The 21,638-nt window shown below is 45.8% G+C and overlaps 1 protein-coding gene across 1 annotated transcript in view; it reads right to left on the minus strand.

The window, feature by feature from the left end:
- Window positions 1-10: 10 nt before the first annotated feature.
- The window catches only part of lhfpl5a (LHFPL tetraspan subfamily member 5a), a 28,827-nt gene continuing 7,199 nt past the window's right edge, over window positions 11-21,638 (minus strand). Inside the window, exons 3-5 of the mRNA XM_084705284.1 lie at window positions 3,235-3,646; window positions 1,795-2,031; window positions 11-131 (exon numbers count right to left, since the gene is read on the minus strand). Of these exons, the coding sequence (XP_084561410.1) occupies window positions 121-131; window positions 1,795-2,031; window positions 3,235-3,637 (651 nt within the window). The 5' untranslated portion in view covers window positions 3,638-3,646 and the 3' untranslated portion in view covers window positions 11-120. The remainder of the gene's footprint in view (window positions 132-1,794; window positions 2,032-3,234; window positions 3,647-21,638) is intronic.

Here is a 21,638-nt window from a genome sequence, read left to right on the forward strand (position 1 = left end):
GCCTTTAGATGTTTAGAATTTATTGTCACTGACAAATCTGTATTGCTCCAAGGTGTTACTGCATCAGGAATTCTTGTTGCATAATTATTTTGAATGTTAATGTATCTTCAGTTGGAGAAGTCAGGCATCGTCTGAAACGAAGAAAAAATTCTGTCAAACATGGAGTTGAAAGAAAAACTTTAGAACTTGTTTGGGTGTACAATTTTAAACATTTTCAGTTTATTAACAAAGACAAGTCACCCTTCTGTACAGCACCCTATACCTTCTTACAGACAGGAGATGTGTTCTTGTTCCCGTACATTAGGTTGAGACAGATGTGCGTACTACCCAGTTATCAACTAACATCTATAACTAACTAACTAACTCACACACCCGTGCTCAACATCTATTAATACGTTTCTTCAGACTCATGTCTGTTCTGGGAGGTGGGTGAGATGTATATTTAATGGTGGGTGCTGTTTGAAGTTGGAGCTCGTTACTGTGGAGGGGACTGCTCTGGCCTCTGATGAGGCTGATGTGGAGATGGATCAGAAGCGCCTCGAATGGTTGGAACACACCACTGGGGTTGGAAATGAGGTTAGATGTGTGTGGCTTTTCTAGTTCACATCCTTCAGGTTTTTATTTGGGGAGCTGCTGGGGAGATTGTGTAGACACACGTTTTGTTTCACCTCCTTACCTATCATTCACTAGTCCACCCTTTCCCCTGCTGCTATTCAAACCATCACCCTTTTAATCTGTCTAGCTTTTATACCCCTGGAAAGGTCATGCGATCTTATACACCTGTCACCTGTAACACCCTCCTCTCATCCCTCTTTATGTCTCCTATGACACCCTCCTCTCATCCCTCCTTATGTCTCCTATGACACCCTCCTCTCATCCCTCCTTATGTCTCCTATGACACCCTCCTCTCATCCCTCTTTATGTCTCCTATGACACCCTCCTCTCATCCCTCCTTATGTATCCTATGACACCCTCCTCTCATCCCTCCTTATGTCTCCTATGACACCCTCCTCTCATCCCTCCTTATGTATCCTATGACACCCTCCTCTCATCCCTCCTTATGTCTCCTATGACACCATCCTCTCATCCCTCCTTATGTCTCCTATGACACCCTCCTCTCATCCCTCCTTATGTATCCTATGACACCCTCCTCTAATCCCTGTCTCCTATAACACCCTCCTCTCATTCTTCCATCCCTGCCACCCCCTCTTCTCATCCCTCCTTATGTGTCCTATGACACCCTCCTCTCATCCCTCCTTATGTATCCTATGACACCCTCCTCTAATCCCTGTCTCCTATAACACCCTCCTCTCATTCTTCCATCCCTGCCACCCCCTCTTCTCATCCCTCCTTATGTCTCCTATGACACCCTCCTCTCATCCCTCCTTATGTCACCTATGACCCCCTCCTCTCATCCCTCCTTATGTCTCCTATGACACCCTCCTCTAATCCCTGTCTCCTATAACACCCTCCTCTCATTCTTCCATCCCTGCCACCCCCTCCTCTCATCCCTCCTTATGTCTCCTATGACACCCTCCTCTCATCCCTCCTTATGTCTCCTATAACACCCTCCTCTAATCCCTGTCTCCTATAACACCCTCCTCTCATTCTTCCATCCCTGCCACCCCCTCCTCTCATCCCTCCTTATGTCTCCTATGACACCCTCCTCTCATCCCTCCTTATGTCTCCTATAACACCCTCCTCTAATCCCTGTCTCCTATAACACCCTCCTCTCATTCTTCCATCCCTGCCACCCCCTCCTCTCATCCCTGTCTCCCCCTCATCCCTCCATACCTTTGCCCTCCACCTTGAAGTCGTCTGGCAGCAGCTTGTCCTGTCGGTTTCCCAGGCTGAAGGCGAGGAAGGAGAGTATGAGTGAGTCCATGATGCTGATGATGGCCAGGATGTAGGCCCAGCGCACTGTGCAGTTCCCCAGGGTGTACTTGTCTGTCCGCTGGCCGCACATGCGCTTCACCTCCTCCGAGTCCCAGCCGTCTGGGTAGATCATGCAGCCAATCACCATACAGGTACCTGCGGAAGAGGGGGATTAATGGGTGTTATATGGTAGGAATCATGGCTCAGGTTATGGTGGAGGGGTATGATTTAAACTAAAGTATAATGATAAGTTTGTTAGTTTTCTAAAAAGGATTTGTGCACGTGGACAAACAGTTACACACACAGCAGCTGTTGCTTAGCAACTCCAGACGGAGAAACTTGTTCATTATTCAGTGAGATGCTGAAGGTCTCACCTGCACATGCTGCTGCTGACACATGATACTCCTTCAAACACACTCACTTTCTCCCCAGGAAGGGTAAGTTGGAATGGTTTAACCTATCCGGCCTGAACGCGACAGTGTCACTAGCTGATGTAGGTCATACTGGACTGAACCATCAACACATTCCACGGCCGTATCTCAAACTTTTTCTCAGAATGAGAACCGTTGCCTTCAACGGTTGAATACATTCAGATGTTCACAATCATGAGAGCTGAGAAGGAACTTTGCATGATGTAGCTGAGGTATCCATGGTGCTGAACTGCTGGAGTGGGAGAGCAAGACTTGACAATAAATCTGAATGCTTCCTGCTGTCTGCTGGTTAGCATGACCTCAATACAAGTTCTACTGATATTCTGCTGTTTGGGTTTCTAATCATCAACCTGTGAGTCAGGTGGCTGGGCGGGTAGAGCATCGGGCTAGTAATCTGAAGGTTACCGGTTCGATTCCCGGCCGGTGCACATGACGTTGTGTCCTTGGGCAAGGCACTTTACCCTACTTTCCTCGGGCAGAAGTCCCTGTACTTACTTTAAGTTGCTCTGGATAAGAGCATCTGCTAAATGACTAAATGTAATGTTTCACGCCAACTTTGAGTTGATTGAAAATCTATTTGGGCACTGAACATCTGTTGATTTCATTGTGTTCTGGCTGTTATGAAAACTATTATTTTAACCTTTCACACAAGTGGACTGGTTGGCATGGTGAATAGTTCTGGTGTACCATTACCAGCAGGTGCCAGGAGGGAGCAGGTGTGAGGTGAGGGGAGGAGGAGAAAGTGCAACAGGATACTCAGAATCTCCAGTGAAACTTGTAATATCTGCTGGTAGATGTTGTAAAATGTCAACAATCTAATATTGTCAGAATTTGGAAAACAAGCATTTGAATACAACACGCATCACCGGCTTCCTCCCCCAAATAAAATGAAAATAAATAATTATCTGCTTTTACCGCACATACTTACAGGAGGCCAGCTGCATCCAGGCGCAAATCTTATAAACGCTTCCCGCGTTACAGAAGAAAAACAAGCTGAAACAAATGATGCTGCCCACCACGAGCAGCATCGAGATCCCCACAAAGAACATCGCCGTTTTGAAGGCGCCGGACGGGATGGAACCGAAATCCAGCGCACTTCCTTTGCAGGTGAGCTCCGAAGTCAGCGCGTTCCCGATGCAGTAGTGGAAGAGGCCAAAGTACCCGGCCTGCGGGGTGTTGACGCTGTCTCCGATCCAGTAGGGCTGGATGAACACCACCACGGTGATGATGGCGAAGCAGATGGTAAAGATGGTCCAGAGGACCCCGACTGCGCGAGCATTACGCACGTAGTTGGTGTGGTAGATTTTAGCGGCTTCTTGAGCTGGGAGCATGATGATGTGCTGTAATGGACAGAAATATGTACGAATTAGATAACTGAATAGAAAACTACAAACTCAAAAGGTAGGCTAATATCACAAAGTTGAAAAGCAGTAGCAAGCGTGGATGCCTTGAACCCCTTTTTACTTAAAAACTAAGAGAATTGAACACCAAGTTTATGAGTCTCCGTCAAGAGAAAGAAAAGGACCGTCCGTTTCTTGGTGTTCCGGTCTGCTCTCTCACATTGATGTAACCTAAGTTTCAAATTAACTGGGTTTACAATGTCCAGCGTCTACATTTCTTATAGGCCTACTGCTAAATGTTATTTCACCTTTACACTGGAAGATGCTAAAATCTTGGAAATACGAAGAAGTGCAAATTTTCGTCGCCTTATCTTGTTGTGCTCTGACGCACACTGCTGAGCAGTTTAATGCCATGGACAGCTCCCGTTGTTGATAACGTCAATCGATGACGAGTAGCCTATGAGTCGTCAAACAAACTTGTTTCACGTGGGACCCATACATGTTTTATCATCAGGTTTGTCTACCTCCCCTGTCCAACACAGCAGTATCCAGGAATATGTGTCAAGAGGAGGCGGCAGGAGGAGCCCTCCTGCTGCTGAAGCAATGAAACTGCAGGCCATTTCCCTATAGTTGCCAATACATCGTGTGGTTCTGGGTAATGGGTTATTAATGGTACAAGTATGACAGAACTAATCTTGTCCGATGGAAGTCCATCTTTTGATGAAAGATAAGACTGAAAATTCCACATTTTGGAAACCCAAACTTAGCCTAGGCTATAGACTTTTTTTGAGACTTCACGTGGCTATACAAACATTCAACAGTAGATGACGCTATAAGGCAGCCACCATGTATAAGCCTAATGAGAAATACGTTTCAGGACAATTGGACTTAAAAATAGTAATTATCTCAAGATGATCCGTCAGCATCATAGTTTTTTTTTTGAGGTCAATTAGTCATTTGTTTTAAACAAATTACCACTCCGTAAATTATTTTTACTCCCTGTCCCATCTACGCAATTACCCAAACTGCTTACCGAATGTAATTACAAACCGAATTTGCATATCAAATTTTTTGTTGTTGCCATTTTCCAGTTAACGTTTGTTACAATAGCTGTCCAGATGCGCTTGTGAAAACCAAGCCAACGTAAAACATAATCATGACATTGAACGAGAATAATGGGCCCACAATATTAGCCGTCACCTGTCTCATCGCATAATTTCACAATACATCTCAGGACTATTAATACAAATAAACGCGCGAGACAAATCGAACAATAGCCTCGTGGGATGGGAGGGGTCAGTAAATCAATAAAATGCTCGCGCTCATCTGCTCCATTCATCCCCTCCGCGCGCTGCTTCTCATGAATAGCCAGCAGACACGCGCCGCTTGATGAACGGAAGTCACCATCTGTTTCCGTAGATAGTCCTTGCTCAATCGGGGGGGGGGGGGGGGGGGGGTATAAGTAATTTAATTTGTTTTATTTAGAGGCAGTAGCCTAATTTTGCTTAAAGCAATGACGAAGGGTTTTTGTCTGACCATCTTTTGGTTTATCCGCTGTATGTCCTATCAGATCATCTGATTAGTACAAAGCATGTCCGTGAGTTGCCTTTGCATAGTATAGCATCTGTCTATCTTTAAACATTGAATGACTGTGTTGACGTTAAACCTCTACTTTGAAATGCTAGCACAGTAACTAATTTGAACAGTAGCAACCAGCGAACCTAGATTCTTATCAGCCAATCCCTGAAGGCAAGACAACATGTGTTGAAGTGGTGATGCTTCCATATGAATGGTGACTAGTTTAGACTAAGAACCAATTGTTTTGAATGAGAACACAAAAAAAGTATGTTTTGGTGGGGGGTGTGGCTGTTTTCATAACAACTGTAGTGGCTTTTTGTCAGACATTAGCTGTGTGTGTGTGTGTGTGTAAATATGTATGTGTGCTCATATATGTGTGTGTGTGTTGATATGTGGCACGCTCTCATGTCACTGCCTTCAGCTTTATGGAGTGGCAGCTCTTCTGTCGGAGGTCAACTGTTTATAATCAAGTTACTCTGCATGCAATCACATTTTCGTTTACAGAATGAAGTGAATCGGCATGTAATCAGAATCAGAAGGGATTTTATTCGCCATGAATGTTTGCACAAACAAGGAATTTACTTTGGCAGGGAGGTGCATACATTAAACATATAGGAATATTGAAACTTAAATATGTGGACCAACTATACAAAAGGAGCAACGTCTAGCTAATACTAAGGGGGGTCTAGCTAATACTAAGGAGAATAAAAAATAAAATATAAGTAGCCATAATTTACAATCCAACCTAAAAAATACAGATAGTACAAGAGAACGAGGAGTGTGTGTGTGTGTGTGTGTGTGTGTAGGGCTGACAGGTCCATGGTCCCAGAGCAGTCTCCTATAGTTCTCAGTTGCGTCCTTCTCATAATGAGAGGAGAGTGGACATTAGCGACCGCTCAGTCTCCCTGCTAGGAGGGACAATTCTGGACGCTCCCTTAATGCCGCTAGCTAGCTCTATCTGTCAGTGTGTGTCTGTCTGTCTGTGTGTCTCTGTGTGTGTGTGTCTGTGTGTGTCTGTGTGTGTGTGTCTCTGTCTCTGTGTGTGTGTCTGTGTGTGTGTATGTGTCTGTCTGTGTGTGTGTCTCTCTGTGTGTATGTGTATGTGTGTGTAGGACAAAGAGGCTTTTTGTCTCCTCAGCATCTCTGGCTCTCCCCTAGACGACTTTGGACTGTTGCCATAGAAACGAGGTATGGGATGCCCTTAAGAGAAATGGGTTGAGGGAGGGGGAGGAGACCATGGGGAGGGAGGCAGTGGGGAAGGGAGGGAGGGAGAGGTGACGGGGGAAGGAGGGAGAGGTGAGGGGGAGGGCTGAGACCAAGGGAGAGACCACACCCAAATCAGTCAGCAGAAATGGTTGATTGTGTAAAAATATATTTGATTCTTGGAGTATTGGTACTGTACACATGAGATTTTTCATTAACATAACCTTAACTTAACCTACAATTAGAAATCCTGCAGTATTTCTCTGACAGAATTTCCCTAATCTCAGCCTCTGTAAGGCTTTTGGTTTCTCTCACCTAAAGGCCTCAGTCATTAGTCAATGAAGATGCAGGGGCTCTGTTGGCTTTGTGTGTGTGTTTTTGTGAGGATTGGGGGAAGGGCGGGATCACAGAACTACTTCAGTATTCCTTCTGACCTGTCTTCCATACCAACTCATTGGCACGCACACACACACACACAAAACTCACTCTTGTCCCATAGTTGCCTTACTGGTTGTGCTGTGGCACAACCTCAGTCAACAATAGTGTCAGTCGGCCAACCATCTCTCTCTTCCCTGGCCCTAGGCTGGGTCCACGTCCCTCCATCCGCCTGGCTGGCCCCTAGAGCGAGGCACCCTGTCCTGGGTAGAGGCAAACACACACACAGTGACCCAGATGGAGACCCAACCAGCTGACTGTGTGCTTGTTTGCTCTCTCTGTCTCCTCTGTTTGAGCTTCTCACATTCTCAATGTGTTCCTTTCACTGCAATATTCAAAATGAGGCTAACATTATTGACGTGAAAATGTCATTTGGTGACACCAAAGTGTAGACCTTTGGAAAAAAATGTACTCCGTGTCTCACTCTCTCTGATTCTCTTTGTGATTATCTCCCTCCCTTCTACATCTTTCTAGAGGCCAAGACATTTCTGTCTATCAGTCTGTTTGAAGGTTCTTCTGCTTATCCTCATTGTGACATTTGTCTTTGTGACACACACACACACAAAGGGTTGTGTCCACCTTCCAACTTGTACACACCTCCACTCTTCCTGTACACACCTCCACTCTTCCTGTACACACCTCCACTCTTCCTGTACACACCTCCACTCTTCCTGTATACACCTCCACTCTGTACTGGCTGCAGAGTGTGTGAATGACCACATGCCCCCACACACACAAAAGACGATGCCACTCTCAGTTCTCCCCCACAGCAAATGAGTCGGCAAAACACCTCCTATGTAATCCTCCTCCCATTCCAGAGCGACAGCAAGAGCAGGAGCTATGAGGGATTAGCAGGAGCTATGAGGGGCTAGCAGGAGCAGGAACTATGAGGGGCTAGCAGGATCTATGAGGGGCTAGCAGGATCTATGAGGGGCTAGCAGGAGCAGGAACTATGAGGGGCTAGCAGGAACTATGAGGGGCTAGCAGGAGCTATGAGGGGCTAGCAGGAGCAGGAACTATGAGGGGCTAGCAGGAGCATGAGCTATGAGGGGCTAGCAGGAGCAGGAGCTATGGGGGGCTAGCAGGAGCTATGAGGGGCTAGCAAGAGCAGGAGCTATGAGGGGCTAGCAGGAGCTATGAGGGGCTAGCAGGATCTATGAGGGGCTAGCAGGATCTATGAGGGGCTAGCAAGAGCAGGAGCTATGAGGGGCTAGCAGGAGCTATGAGGGGCTAGCAGGAGCAGGAACTATGAGGGGCTAGCAGGAGCATGAGCTATGAGGGGCTAGCAGGAGCAGGAGCTATGGGGGGCTAGCAGGAGCTATGAGGGGCTAGCAAGAGCAGGAGCTATGAGGGGCTAGCAGGAGCTATGAGGGGCTAGCAGGATCTATGAGGGGCTAGCAGGATCTATGAGGGGCTAGCAAGAGCAGGAGCTATGAGGGGTTAGCAGGAGCTATGAGGGGCTAGCAGGATCTATGAGGGGCTAGCAGGATCTATGAGGGGCTAGCAAGAGCAGGAGCTATGAGGGGTTAGCAGGAGCTATGAGGGGCTAGCAGGAGCTATGAGGGGCTAGCAGGATCTATGAGGGGCTAGCAGGATCTATGAGGGGCTAGCAGGATCTATGAGGGGCTAGCAAGAGCAGGAGCTATGAGGGGTTAGCAGGAGCTATGAGGGGTTAGCAGGAGCTATGGGGGGCTAGCAGGAGCAGGATCTATGAGGGGCTAGCAGGAGCTATGAGGGGCTAGCAGGAGCTATGAGGGGCTAGCAGGAGCTATGAGGGGCTAGCAGGAGCAGGAGCTATGAGGGGCTAGCAGGAGCAGGAACTATGAGGGGCTAGCAAGAGCTATGAGGGGCTAGCAGGAGCAGGAGCTATGAGGGGCTAGCAGGAGCAGGAGCTATGAGGGGCTAGCAAGAGCTATGAGGGGCTAGCAGGAGCAGGAGCTATGAAGGGGCTAGCAGGAGCAGAAACTATGAGGGGCTAGCAAGAGCTATGAGGGGCTAGCAGGAGCAGGAGCTATGAGCGGCTAGCAAGAGCTATGAGGGGCTAGCAGGAGCAGGAGCTATGAGGGGCTAGCAGGAGCAGGAACTATGAGGGGCTAGCAAGAGCTATGAGGGGCTAGCAGGAGCAGGAGCTATGAGGGGCTAGCAGGAGCAGGATCTATAAGGGGCTAGCAGGAGCTATGAGGGGCTAGCAGGATCTATGAGGGGCTAGCAGGAGCTATGAGGGGCTAGCAAGAGCAGGGGTAGACGGGAAAGGAGACATATAGTAAAATGTCAACCTCAAGTAGAGCTGCATCCAATGACTGTACCAACCTCTCTTATATAGTGTGTGTGTGTGTGTGCATGCATGTGTGTCCAATGGAACTTACAGTAAGTGGTTGTGTGTATACTGTTGTGTGATTAAATGTTTTGTGCTGTGGGTGTTAAGCCTAATTAAGGACAATTCTTAATAAGGTCTTGGAATTGGTGTAGCCAGCGTAGATCAATTCAACTCACTCCTCAGGTATGTATACAGACCACCCGCGCCCACGCAACGCTATTTTTTTGTGGGGTAGTTGGTATTAGTCGCACTTGGTATGTTGGAGTTGGCGGGTTCAATCCCTGGTGTGGGTGAATGTCGGCTGCGTGTACCTCCAACTGGGGCCTGGCCACTTCTGTTACATTTGCACAGCCTGTGTCTCTTTGTACATCTTTGTGTTTTTTTCAGTTGCAGCTTGTTCTCTGGCTCAGAGGATTGAGGTTGATCCTGGTAACTAACTATACGTTAATCTATCCAGGAATCCTGTTCTCTCCAGACAATACACAGCACCAATCCCCTGCAAGCACCTACTTCCTGGGACTAACACTTAATCTCTCAAACCCAGAAAAATGTATATTCATTGATTTATTTATGTCCCTGGAGCTCTTTCTGAAACAGCATTACATAACATCGTTAGTGTCTTAGACTGTCCCAGTTTTCTATACAATGAAATACTCTTATAAACACAATTCTCATGTTCTCTTAGTTGGCCTGGTGTCTGCACAAACAGTTGGTCTAACATTTATAGGTTTCTTTACAATATAACAACCTCAACAAGAACCAAGAGAGTTGTACAGAATTTAAAGTGCCATTGTATTGTGGAACTTTTCAAAACATCTGTCAGAGAAGCTATGATTCAGATTAGATATTGCATCGGTGCAGTTTGTCAGATTTGACTCTTTGCGTAGAAAAGGGATCTGGGTCTTCATGGGGCCTGCATCAGGATGAGGCCTAACCAAGCTGGAGGCCCGAAAGTCAAACTACAGGACCTGCGTAAGAGAACTGAGGAATTGAGCTAGATAGAGCATTTAGAAGAAGGCTGTGTGGTCCAGCAAACAGTGGAGGAGAAGAAGAGAGGTGAGGCAGGCATTGTTTGGGCTAGTGGTCTGTCTGTTTACTCGAGCTCTGAACAAGAACCTCAGTTTCCTCTTTAGAAAAACCTGATTCATGGCAGGAAGCAACTTCTGCTCTCTGCAACTTCCCTTTAAACTCGGCTTGTCATCAAAACACTCCGAACTTCCATCCAGTTTGAATTAAACTGGCCCACTTTCTGCTTTACTGGAATATCCCTACCGAATTTTACCTTTGGCTTTGACCTCGTCTTTGTGAAACCCGTGGCCCATGAGCCAACCCCCGACAGGAGAATGTTCCCTCGTTTTACTGGCGTTTAACGGCTCTCAGATGTTGCCGCCCGACAGCCTTTCTCGGTTAGTGTTCGTGCCTGCTCACTGTACTCTAATAGGTGTACTGAGGGAATTGGAGGCGGGAGCATTTGATGTGAGTGGTGGAACTGCTGTCAATCTGTTGCGATTACGCCCGCCCGCCCGCCCGAGCACCTCCCGCCCCCTCCTCTCTATGCTCTCCGAGCACTCAACGTGACAGACGCTCACAGGCAAGCTGTGTTTTGGGTGAGCGTCGAAGCGCGTTTGCATGCACGTATGATGACAGGATGTAGCGGTTGAAATAGAGGAAAAGAAAACCGTGTTGTTTAAGATATTGCGATGTGGCAAACGGCTACCATAGAAATGACTCGGCATGCAAAATGACAAGCGCGAGGGCCGGAGCGGAGCGTACGGACGGCAGGTCATGACGGCAGACCGGATCAACCCGACTGCTCGCTGCAGTTGCGCTTTTGTTTAATGTAACAGTGGATTTTTACGATTTTACCAAACTCCCAGAAATAGTTGCAATACTTTCCAACTAACCTGCAAGCCTTGGAAAGCGGCGGCATGGCGAGCCAAAACGACTGCTCTGTGAAGGTTTCTTTAAGGTAAGCTCTTTGACGCGCCTCTGAATGTCTACTGATAGATTTCTGCCGACCTTTGCGGATCACATTGTGTGTGCTTGTCTGTTGCCCGCTGATCAATACACATTAAAAACATGATTTCCTCACACGTGCGCCCTATAAATGGCATTAGCTGGCTTTATTTTATCTCCTCGTGTAGTCTTTCGCACTGTGTGAGGATAAGTGCAGGAGATATATTTACCTTTATGGGTGTTGCCTTACTAACATATCCTACCTATTGAAGACATGCCTAAAGCATGTGCGCGTCTGGAGATGACGACAGTCTTATCCTGCAGGAGCCAAGGTGTTACTAAGCTTTTCTTATTTCTTTTGAATAATGCGCTGAACAGTTAATATTGACTGATCGGTTTGTCTGTCATTAATCCAGTCTCATCCTAGTACATGAGAACGGGGCGTTTTTTTGACCGCAATGAAATATCCCATTTCCTTCATGTGATTTTTTTGCAGGTTGTTAAGGGTTGTTAAAACATGTTTGAATGAATGGGGGATGCAAAATACTCCGTCGTTTGGTCTTAACTGAGATTAGATTCTGAAAATGACACAGAGATCCTTTCCTTTTAAAGGAACAATCGTCCTTCATCATCTTTGTTAAGTACATCCAATATTGTCACAGCCTAGATTATCGATTATATCCTATTCTAGACTGTCACATAGCCTATATTATCGATTATATCCTATTAGAGACTGGAATTTTTGACAATTGATCCATATTGGACAATTAAGGACTGTTTTGCATAAAGGCTGAATTAACTCGAAGTTCTTGTCTTCATGACAGTTCAGTGGACGTAAGCCTAAATAATGTGATAAGACATGACTTCAGTAGGTTAACCTAATTGGAACTGTATATGCAGTCATGTGTATAGTTTCAGCCCCGTGGCGAGGCTGGGCTCTGTCGGCCCATTGTTTAACCGTCTCCCGCAACGGGGGGGACTGAGCGATGAAACACAACAGACCAACACAGTTTTGAAGTGAGCCGTGATATTGATGGCCCTATATCCCGGGGCTGTAACCCATAAATATAGGTTAGTAGCTCGTTGTCAGTAGTGAGTTAGTTGGAGTGTTGAAACCAGACATACTATCTGGTTTATTAAAATGGCCTCTAGGTAAACCGGAATTATGTGAGGATGAGGAGAGCTGGCAGATGTCAGCGCGGAGGTCACACTTCTCACACACCTTTCACGTTGTGCCGCCTGACACAGTGTCAACACGCGGAAGAACACATACCATGTGACCAGCTGGGTGTCTGCAACTGGGTGTCTGATCAGGCCTCTTCAAAACTGAATGGACAATGTATAAAACACTTAAGACATACATACAGACATACATTAGTAATTTAGTTGGAGGTTTATTGATCTAGAACATTACTTACTGAATCTTCATGTCATTGACAGTCTGCCTGAATAGGCCATTATCCCTCTGTAGCTGATGTGGCCTTGTATTTGCATGCATTGTTCCTCATGACTAGCACTGAAAGCAGCACTGGGGACAGGAAACATAGGAACTTCACAGAGAAACAGGTGAACTTACTGAGGAATAAAACAGGGGTTTCTCATGACAGTGGTCTTTTTCCTGGCAAAACCACAGATAAGAAGGTGTGACTAACCTTAACCCTGCTCCAGCTTTGCTGCTTTTTTGCTGAGTTCTGCTGAGTACCACACCTGGGTTTGATTGGTGTGTGTGTGTGTGTGTGTGGAGGGGATTATGGATGAGCCAAACACTCACACACCACTCTGACCTGGAGACCCCAAGGCCTGCCAGGCCACACACACAAACACGCACACACACAAACACGCACACACACACGCACACACACACACACACACGCACACAGGCACACACAGAAGCTGTTTGTTTTCTGAATGTCACAGATGTGACATCCTACTGGCTTCTGCATGGAAGCTGGAGTAAGCTATGAATAGTGGGACTCTTCTCATCCTTGTGATAACATGACTACACAGACCAGCCCCAAGCACTCCTTACAGAGGTGTGGAGGCAACAGCTATGTATTATAAATGGACACAAAGACAAATCTGTTTACCGTTGTCTTGTGAGCAGAGGCGGGAAGGAAGAATGGATGGAGAGAGGGAGGGAGGGAGGAATGGATGGAGATAGGGATGGAGGGAGGGAGGGGGGAGAGAGAGACAGAGATTATCATACAGGCAGACATCTTCCTGAGGCGCTCTTTAAACTAATTTACCCATAAGCCCCATAGGAGCCTAGACAACGCAAGTCTCATGGGAGTCATCAGCTCCGTTGATGATGAGATGAAAATAAGTTCTGAAACTAAAATGGAATGATTCCGTTCTGGAGACGTGGACTGTGTGTTACAATGTTTACTGGCACATGATGATGTGTTGTGGTCTCTGTGGGAAAATAGACTCAACTGTTCTACTGAGTAAACACACACCAGCTGCCCTGCCTGGCTGTCTGCACACAGATACACAATCAACAGTTATGTCATTATAGCTATAAGCTACTGTATATATCAATATGTAAAGTCTATTTTTGACAGCCAATGGACATGACATTTACATTACATTTATTCATTTAGCAGACGCTTTTATCCGCTTTTATTCTCTTGAAGGTGGATAGACAGTCAGTGTCTCTAATGGAGGTGGGGAGTTGATTCCACCACTGGGGGGCCAGGCAGGAGAAGAGCTAGTGTTGGGACCGGGCGGTCTTGAGCGGTGGGACCACCAGTCGGTAGTCTGAAGAAGACCGTAGGTGGCGGGTGGGGGTGTAAGGGACTTAATGTAGTCAGGTGCAGTCCCGTTCACTGCTCGGAAGGTCAGTACCAGGGTCTTGAATCTGATGCGGGCCGTGATGGGTAGCCAGTGGAGGGAAATAAGGAGCAGCAATGTGGGCCGTGAGGGAGAGCTCATGACACCTATTACATGCATTTATTGACTGTCTGCACCGGTCCCTGTCAAGGACCAAAACACTGATCGTGAAAACAGAGTGTGAGTTAGCAGAATGCAGCGGAGACAGAAGGGGGCCCACACAACTGAAATATATGAGGGCTTTAAACAGGAGTTTTACAAATGGTTTGTTTTTATTGTAGTCGTGTGTCCTGTGTGTAGGCTACCAGTCTCGCCTGTTTCCTGTTGACTGTGTGTGAACAGCCCATGAGGCTGTGTGTGTGTGTGTGTGTCTGTCTGGGTCAGGCAACTCTCTAGGGTTTCTGCATAACCCCCCCCCAAAAAAAAAAAAAATATGGTGGATTTGATTTCGGTGGGAACCAGTGTAGTTGTGTGTCTGGTTGTAATGGCAATAATAGGAGAGTGGCCCCTGGCCCTTGTTAGGCTTCAGAGCTTTAATAGTTAGGACCTATTTAGGCTTTCTTCCAACAGCCATTAAATCCCTCCCTCCTTTCTACCCTCCCTGCTCTCTCCTTCCCTCCTTTCTACCCTCCCTCCTCTCGATCTCCCTCCTCTCCTCCTCTCTCCTTCCCTCCTCTCTACCCTCCCTCCTCTCCACCTCCCGCCTTTCTACCCTCACTCCTCTCTCCTTCCCTCCTCTCTACCACTCTACCTCCCTTCCTTCCTGCAGAACTAATCACCCATCTATCAAGACTGAAAAAATGAAAGCTGATGATAAGATGTCGTAGCTATCCTATAGCATCCTAACTTGTCATATTTACCAGTGGTTCCTGTCTCTTCTGAGTGTGAGAGTAGAATGGGACATCTGAAACGGGTAATCCACTCCAACTTCAGAGATGCCTACTAGTCATAACTAACCCTAACTAACCCTAATCCAACTAGTCATTTAACTAACCTTAATCCTAACTAACCCTAACCTTACTAGTTTGTTGACTAGTGAAACTCGGAGCACAGAGACACAGTATAGCAACAAGTCTCACCACTGTAATAATTGACACAAGATGCACGCTAAGCACTTCCTGTTTTCCCAGGTCACATTTTGTTTGACCTTTCACCCCATGTGGAGCTAACAGTCACAGGGCTCTCAAGTCTCACCCATTTGCCATGAGCCTCACGCATTTCAGTCATTTCTCACAGTCTCACGTAACACCTTGTACTTCTCACACATTTCAACCATTTCTCACGCTAAGAAATAAGGGATAACTTGTCCCGCTATATACAATTCATGGACAAGGCACAGGCATACTGAGATGATCGTTGTCTTGAGTTATGCAGAGTAAATACCCAATCAGAAAACATCACCAGAACTTATCTATCTAGTCTTACATCATCCATTATTAAAACAAAGAAGGATGCAAAGTTGAATGTTTAAAGGACCCCAGCTGAGATCTTTCATGAACACTGGAGGGCTGAACAGTGTGTCCTGTCAATTGCCTGTTTTATAACATGACGTTGGTCGGACGACCTAAACAGCAGGCTGAGGGAGATGCCTGTTGGCTCACAAACCAACTGATGACATGAAAGTTGATCTGTGCAAAGTCATTATGGACTTAGCTAGTTAGCTTGCCAAGCCATGCTGATAAAGCTTGTGTTTGAAAACAAGAACAACTAGAGGGTACAATTTCTGGGGAAATTGTAGGGTGTGCTTGCTTGCATTGGTTGCAGGGGTCCGTATTTAAATCACATTTTTACTGATATTTCTGTATATTTTATACAAAAATGCATAGCCTACTCATTTATAAAGATTACATATATTTAAAAGCAAACTTTTTTCTGCTCATTTGCAATTCAAAATACTAAGAGTGAAGAGTAGAATGAAATAGTTGTCTTCTCATTTCCCCTGCAAGAGGGAATGGTGATCAGCAACCTCATAGTTGAATCAAGACAAATACATTTGGCAGACCGGTGTAAAAATTGACCTAATCTCTATGACTTAAACGTCATTGTAAGTTTTTCCCTTCTCGTGAAATTTTCAGGCATTTAGCCTACTCATATTGCATTCATTCATTAATAAAAAAACAACCTTTTGAAGCTTATTTTAACAACGACGTTACCAGCAGTAGCTATCTCAGATGGAATCGCGATTCAAAAAGTACTAGGCTTACTGAAAATATGCCCCCAAAAATGTAAATAAGCTTGACATTTATCAAATCAAATCAAATCAAATCAAATGTATTTGTATAGCCCTTTTTACACGCAAGCATGTCACAGAGGGCTTCACATACGCCCATAGAACATACATTTATTTAGGGGAAAATCACTCATTCCTAAACATGTCAGTGGTAGCGATCATTGTCAGTAACAAGGCAAAATGCGATATAGCCCTGCTACTACTAGACTGTCTTGGTAGCGATTGCGTTGGTTGAATTCGATTTAACGTTACTTCCGTTGTACGGTCTAGGCTAAAATGAATTATTTTCATGAACAGATTTACAAAGTTTAGGCTGTGGCAATGGAGTTCAGGTTAGTATTCACTAGTCAGATAGTTTCACCCATTGAAAGACTTTTGATTTAAGTAAGGGTAGTGCCGAACATGTGCCGCTGTTTGACTTCCTACTAGTACTGTAAACAGCTGTGGAGATGTTTTAGTTAACTACTAGACTAGGCTACAGCGTTGCAGTGAGCTACACTGGTTTGAAACACTCACAAATCGTTTACTTGTAATCTAATGTCATAATAAATCCTACAACGAAAATGTATTTGTGAGGAATTGTTAATTTTAACAATTGAAAACAGATGCATCGTAGACCGCTGTAGTATGTGTTGCCCGGGCAACAGAGGTTAATGTCATGATGCTAATGCTTCAGTGAAATAGTAGACTACTGTTTCCGAAAGTGGATGTACTTCCTTAATAATATTACCTACTTACTAACCGAGAGTGAGGTCATGCCGGGAAATATCAAACTGAGGCTGGATACGACAAAGCCGAGGTTTGATATTTCCCGGCATGACCGAACGGTCAAGGTTAGTAAGTAGTTTATTATATGGTATTTTTAGCTTCTTTTCATTTTGTAAACGAAAATAAATGGTACCTCTAGGCTAATTGTAGCTAGCTCTCAAGTCTTCTCACGGTGTGTTTCATGTGTTGCCTAGGTACTCATTACTTTTGATTGAAAGCGGACAACTTGATTCTGCTAAATGGCTTTAATTTCAACACAAAATAACGACACAAGTGATTCAAAGAGCCTAGTCTTCATCCTCACTTTCGATGAGAAATCTTTTCAGCATCATCTGGATAGTAAAACTCAGCAGCTGACTCGTCAATATCGCTCATTTTGAAGCTGACGTCAGAGGTCAATACGGATCCGTATTGACCGGCGAGGAGGGCTATACGCGGCTGGTATGACTACCCATTAGCCAATCAGAAAGCTTGTACCGTCGTTGCCATATAATAATAGCTTATATTGTACATTACACATTACAATTGTGTGTCATATCATAAAGTAAAATGAGCAAATAGTTATCACCCAGGCCTCTTTGCTTGTGGCGTTTCTGCAGCTGCCTTGCAGTAAAGCAGTTATCTCCCAGAAGTTAACGAGCTGCTAAACTAATGTTCTGCTAGAGAAAGTCACGCGAGTTTTCCTGACATTAGTGACGTTAGTGGCGTCAGTGACTGTAGCAAGTTAACCACCGTTAACTTCACTTTTTGCCACAAAAACTTAATTTATACTTAAACCGCGCAACGGAACGTAAATCCCAATACAAGCAACTCAATCGCTACCAAGACAAAACGTTTGATGCGTAGGTTGTCTATGTAGTCCTGAATCTAGCCTGGTCACCACAAGCAGTCTTTTACATTTGACTTGTTAAGTTAGCAGAAGCTTTTACCCAAAGGGATGTACGATTCGGGGGGTATCTCTGAAGCTGTGACTCCTTGATCTGCCATTGAATTGTCTTCTAGTGAGCTGATCTAATCTGAGAGGAGGTAGCAGGAGCACCCTCAGCTGCTCTGGGATTCAGCTACATTGTTTACACTGAACCAACTGCTTCTGATTGTTGAAAACTGATCGTCTCTAAAACTACAGTAACGTCTTCAGGGGCTTTCTGTGAAGTCTGGTTTTCTTCTGATGAACTCTACCTCCAGGTCATGAGCACTCTCACTAAAAATGCTGTTACAGAAGGACTTCCTGTAAGACAGCCAGGGCCTCCCCTCCATTTCCTGTCGACTTCCTGTTTCAAGGTGTTGACTGACGAAGAAAGGTAGGAAATGCATCAAAGCATCAAGAGAATTCTTGGATTAGCAGCCTAAAGGATTGCCAGTGCATGTACCTTGGTATTATGTTAAATTAAAATACACACACATACTGCTTCATTTGAATTGTCACAGGATTCAAAGTCGGTCGGTTGGACCATTTGCATGTCAGCGATACCAATGAGAACTTAAAGGTATTCTCTGATCTTTGCAACTTAGTGACATCATGTTGTCTCCCTATATATTACTGTATATAGGTGTGTAGACTATATATTACTGTATATAGGTGTGTAGACTATATATTACTGTATATAGGTGTGTAGACTATATATTACTGTATATAGGTGTGTAGACTATATATTACTGTATATAGGTGTGTAGACTATATATGACTGTATATAGGTGTGTAGACTATATATGACTGTATATAGGTGTGTAGACTATATATTACTGTATATAGGTGTGTAGACTGAGGTGTTTCATGAATGTGTTTCTATTAGCCAGCTCATCACATAGCTGCAGGGACTTGAGACACAATGCGATGAGAGAGAGAGAGAGAGAGAGTGAGAGTGAGAGTGAGAGAGAGAGAGAGAGAGAGAGAGAGAGAGAGAGAGAGAGAGAGAGAGAGAGAGAGAGAGAGAGAGAGAGAGAGAGAGAGAGAGAGAGAGAGAGAGAGAGAGAAAGAGAAAGCAGAAAGTGTTTCTCTCGTCCATAGTGCCACTGTGTCCAGTAAATATCAGCCTTAACAGAACCAGGCCTTCTAATCAGAGGGTGTATGACATGGACAGAAACAGTGTGTTTGTGTGTGGCACAGCTGCACCCATCCCTAATGTTACCACAGAGACACAAGGCAGTGTGTGTGTGTGTGTATGTGTGTCTAGTCCGTGAAAGTAAAGGGCTTCATGGTTGATTACTTCTCCTATACAGCCAAGGTCAGTATGAATACTTGTTGATGAAACACATTGATTTCTGGGTTATTTACATTTGAGGTCTATTTCTCATTGTAATATTCTGTCTCTCTCTTACTTACACGTACGCAGACACACGGACATAAAACACACGTACGCAGGCAAACACACACACACACACACGCACACGCACACACACACACACAGGACCATGCTGGTCCAAAGAGGCTGGTGTGTTGGCCTCCTTTGGCACAATCTGACGCCTCTCTGGGCCTCTGGCCTAACTTCAGAGGACACACTCTCTCACACACATATACTATGTATACATAAAGAGACATCCATGGATTCAGATACACGTGGTTGAAAACCCTGAATCTCTTCCACCTCTGTAAACCCCTCCCCCAGCCTTGGGCCAGACACAGAGACCCCTCAGCCCCTCCCTTCTCACCCTCCTCTGTCTCACCCTCCCCCCTCTCTCTCGCTCTTTCTCTCTCTCTCTCTCTCTCTCTCTCTCTCTCTCTCTCTCTCTGTGTCCCCACATGTCGGTGTGTGCTGCTCCACTCGGACACGAGTCTCCACAACGAGGTCTGGCCAGCTGGCTAATAAGCACCTCCAGCGCTAAGTAGCTTAATCGCTAACAGAGTGAGTGTGTGTGTGTGTGAGACAGAGTGAGTGTGTGTGTATGACTTGTGTGTGAGTGTAAGTTGCGTGGTCCTATATTGAATTTGGAAAACAGCTGATTTAGCACAAAGTACCAACTGCACAACAATTAGCATCAATAGCCCACTGGATTAGGTCGATGCAGACAGTAGACCACTAATAATACTGTCAGCAAATATCCCTACATAGGATGACTCATGTCCCCATAATAATCCATGAAGTAAAAATGTAGATTTTATAAAGTGTGTTTGGTGACTCAGCAAATTACATGTATTAGCGTTGTCTATTATTCCATCCAGCCTGTTAAGGTGAGACTGTCGCTTATGAATATGCTTATTATAACCTCCCACATTAGTCTTTTATCTTATAACCCTACAACTACCACTTGGAAAAAGACAACAAGGCACAACCGTATATCCTGCTGTTATGCTAAACTGGGGCAGACATGTCAACAGACAAATGCTCATGCTCAGTGCTGGCTGGCAGAGAGAAAGACATGCTAACGCTAACCCTCATGCTCAGTGCTGGCTGGCAGACAGAAAGACATGCTAATGTAACAGACGTGGCCTCACCCCATAACAAGGTCTACGGGGCGATATTTTCGGGAATGCAACTCTGCAGATGCTGCTGTAGCACTGAGTGTGTCATCCACATGCTTCACAGAGTGCTAGGTCATAAAGCTGTGTGAGAGATTCACGGACTGTCGAGTGTTGGTGGATCTGTGCTTCTGTGTTCCTGGTGGTCATGCTGTAGTGTGTCTGTCTGACCTTGGCTTCGGTGCAGGACATGCAGGGAATCTAAACCCGGCCTCAGGGCGGTTATCTCACTGTGTGTGTGTGTGTGTGTGTGTGTGTGTGTGCGTGCATGCATGGGTGTGTGTGTGTGAGGAATATGAATTTGGCCACTTGGCTGAACCTGTCGCAGGACCGGTGTGTTAGATCTCGCTCTGCATGTATCTTCCTCCTTCCCTTACAGCTAGGAACAGCTAAGCACACAGAGGCGACTGTGTGTGTGAGAGAGAGGGGGGAGTGGTGTGTGTGAAAGAGAGAGGGGGGATGAGTGGTGTGTGTGTGGGTGTGAGAGAGAGAGGGGGGATGAGTGGTGTATTGGAGGGGGTGAAATCAGGGATGACCCAGAATTGTCTTTGTTGGGGCAGAATGACGAAGGCCTCTGTGACATCAGGGCGGTCACAAATCAGTGACAGTGAAGTCTCTTAGTCTCAGACTCTTTCAGACTCTTTCAGTTAACCATAACACCTCCATTCTTCTCCTCCCTGCATATGAACAGAAGCTAAAACAGGTCAGACCGGTTGAGAGGTCAGTTCACCTTTGGAGTGACAAGTGTGTGGCGACCCTCCAGGACTGCTTTAACACCACTGACTGGCTGATGTTCAAGGAGGGAGCAGATGGGGACATTAACGAATACACGGACACTGTTTCCAGCGACATCCAACACTGCATAGATGACGTTGTCCCCAAGAAGGTTGTCCGGTCTTTCCCAAATCAGAAGCCCTGGGTTGATGCCGCAGTCCGGGCCAAGCTGAGAGCCCGCACTGTCGTCTTTAACTCTGGGGACCCTGATGAGTACAGGAAGGCCAGATATGACCTTCTGAAGGCCATCAAAGCAGCGAAAAGGGCTTACAGGACCAAGGTGGAGTCCAGCTACCATGGCTCTGACCCCAGGCGCATGTGGAGTGGACTTAAAGCCATTACAGACTACAAAGGGAGAGGCTCCAGTGAGACCCAGTCCTCTGTCTTACTGCCAGACGAGCTGAATGCCTTCTACGCTCACTTTGAGAGGGACAGTGACCCCCCT

Source organism: Hypomesus nipponensis, chromosome 9, assembly GCF_054491055.1.
Source record: "Hypomesus nipponensis isolate SF chromosome 9, ASM5449105v1, whole genome shotgun sequence".
Classification (NCBI taxonomy): domain Eukaryota; kingdom Metazoa; phylum Chordata; class Actinopteri; order Osmeriformes; family Osmeridae; genus Hypomesus; species Hypomesus nipponensis.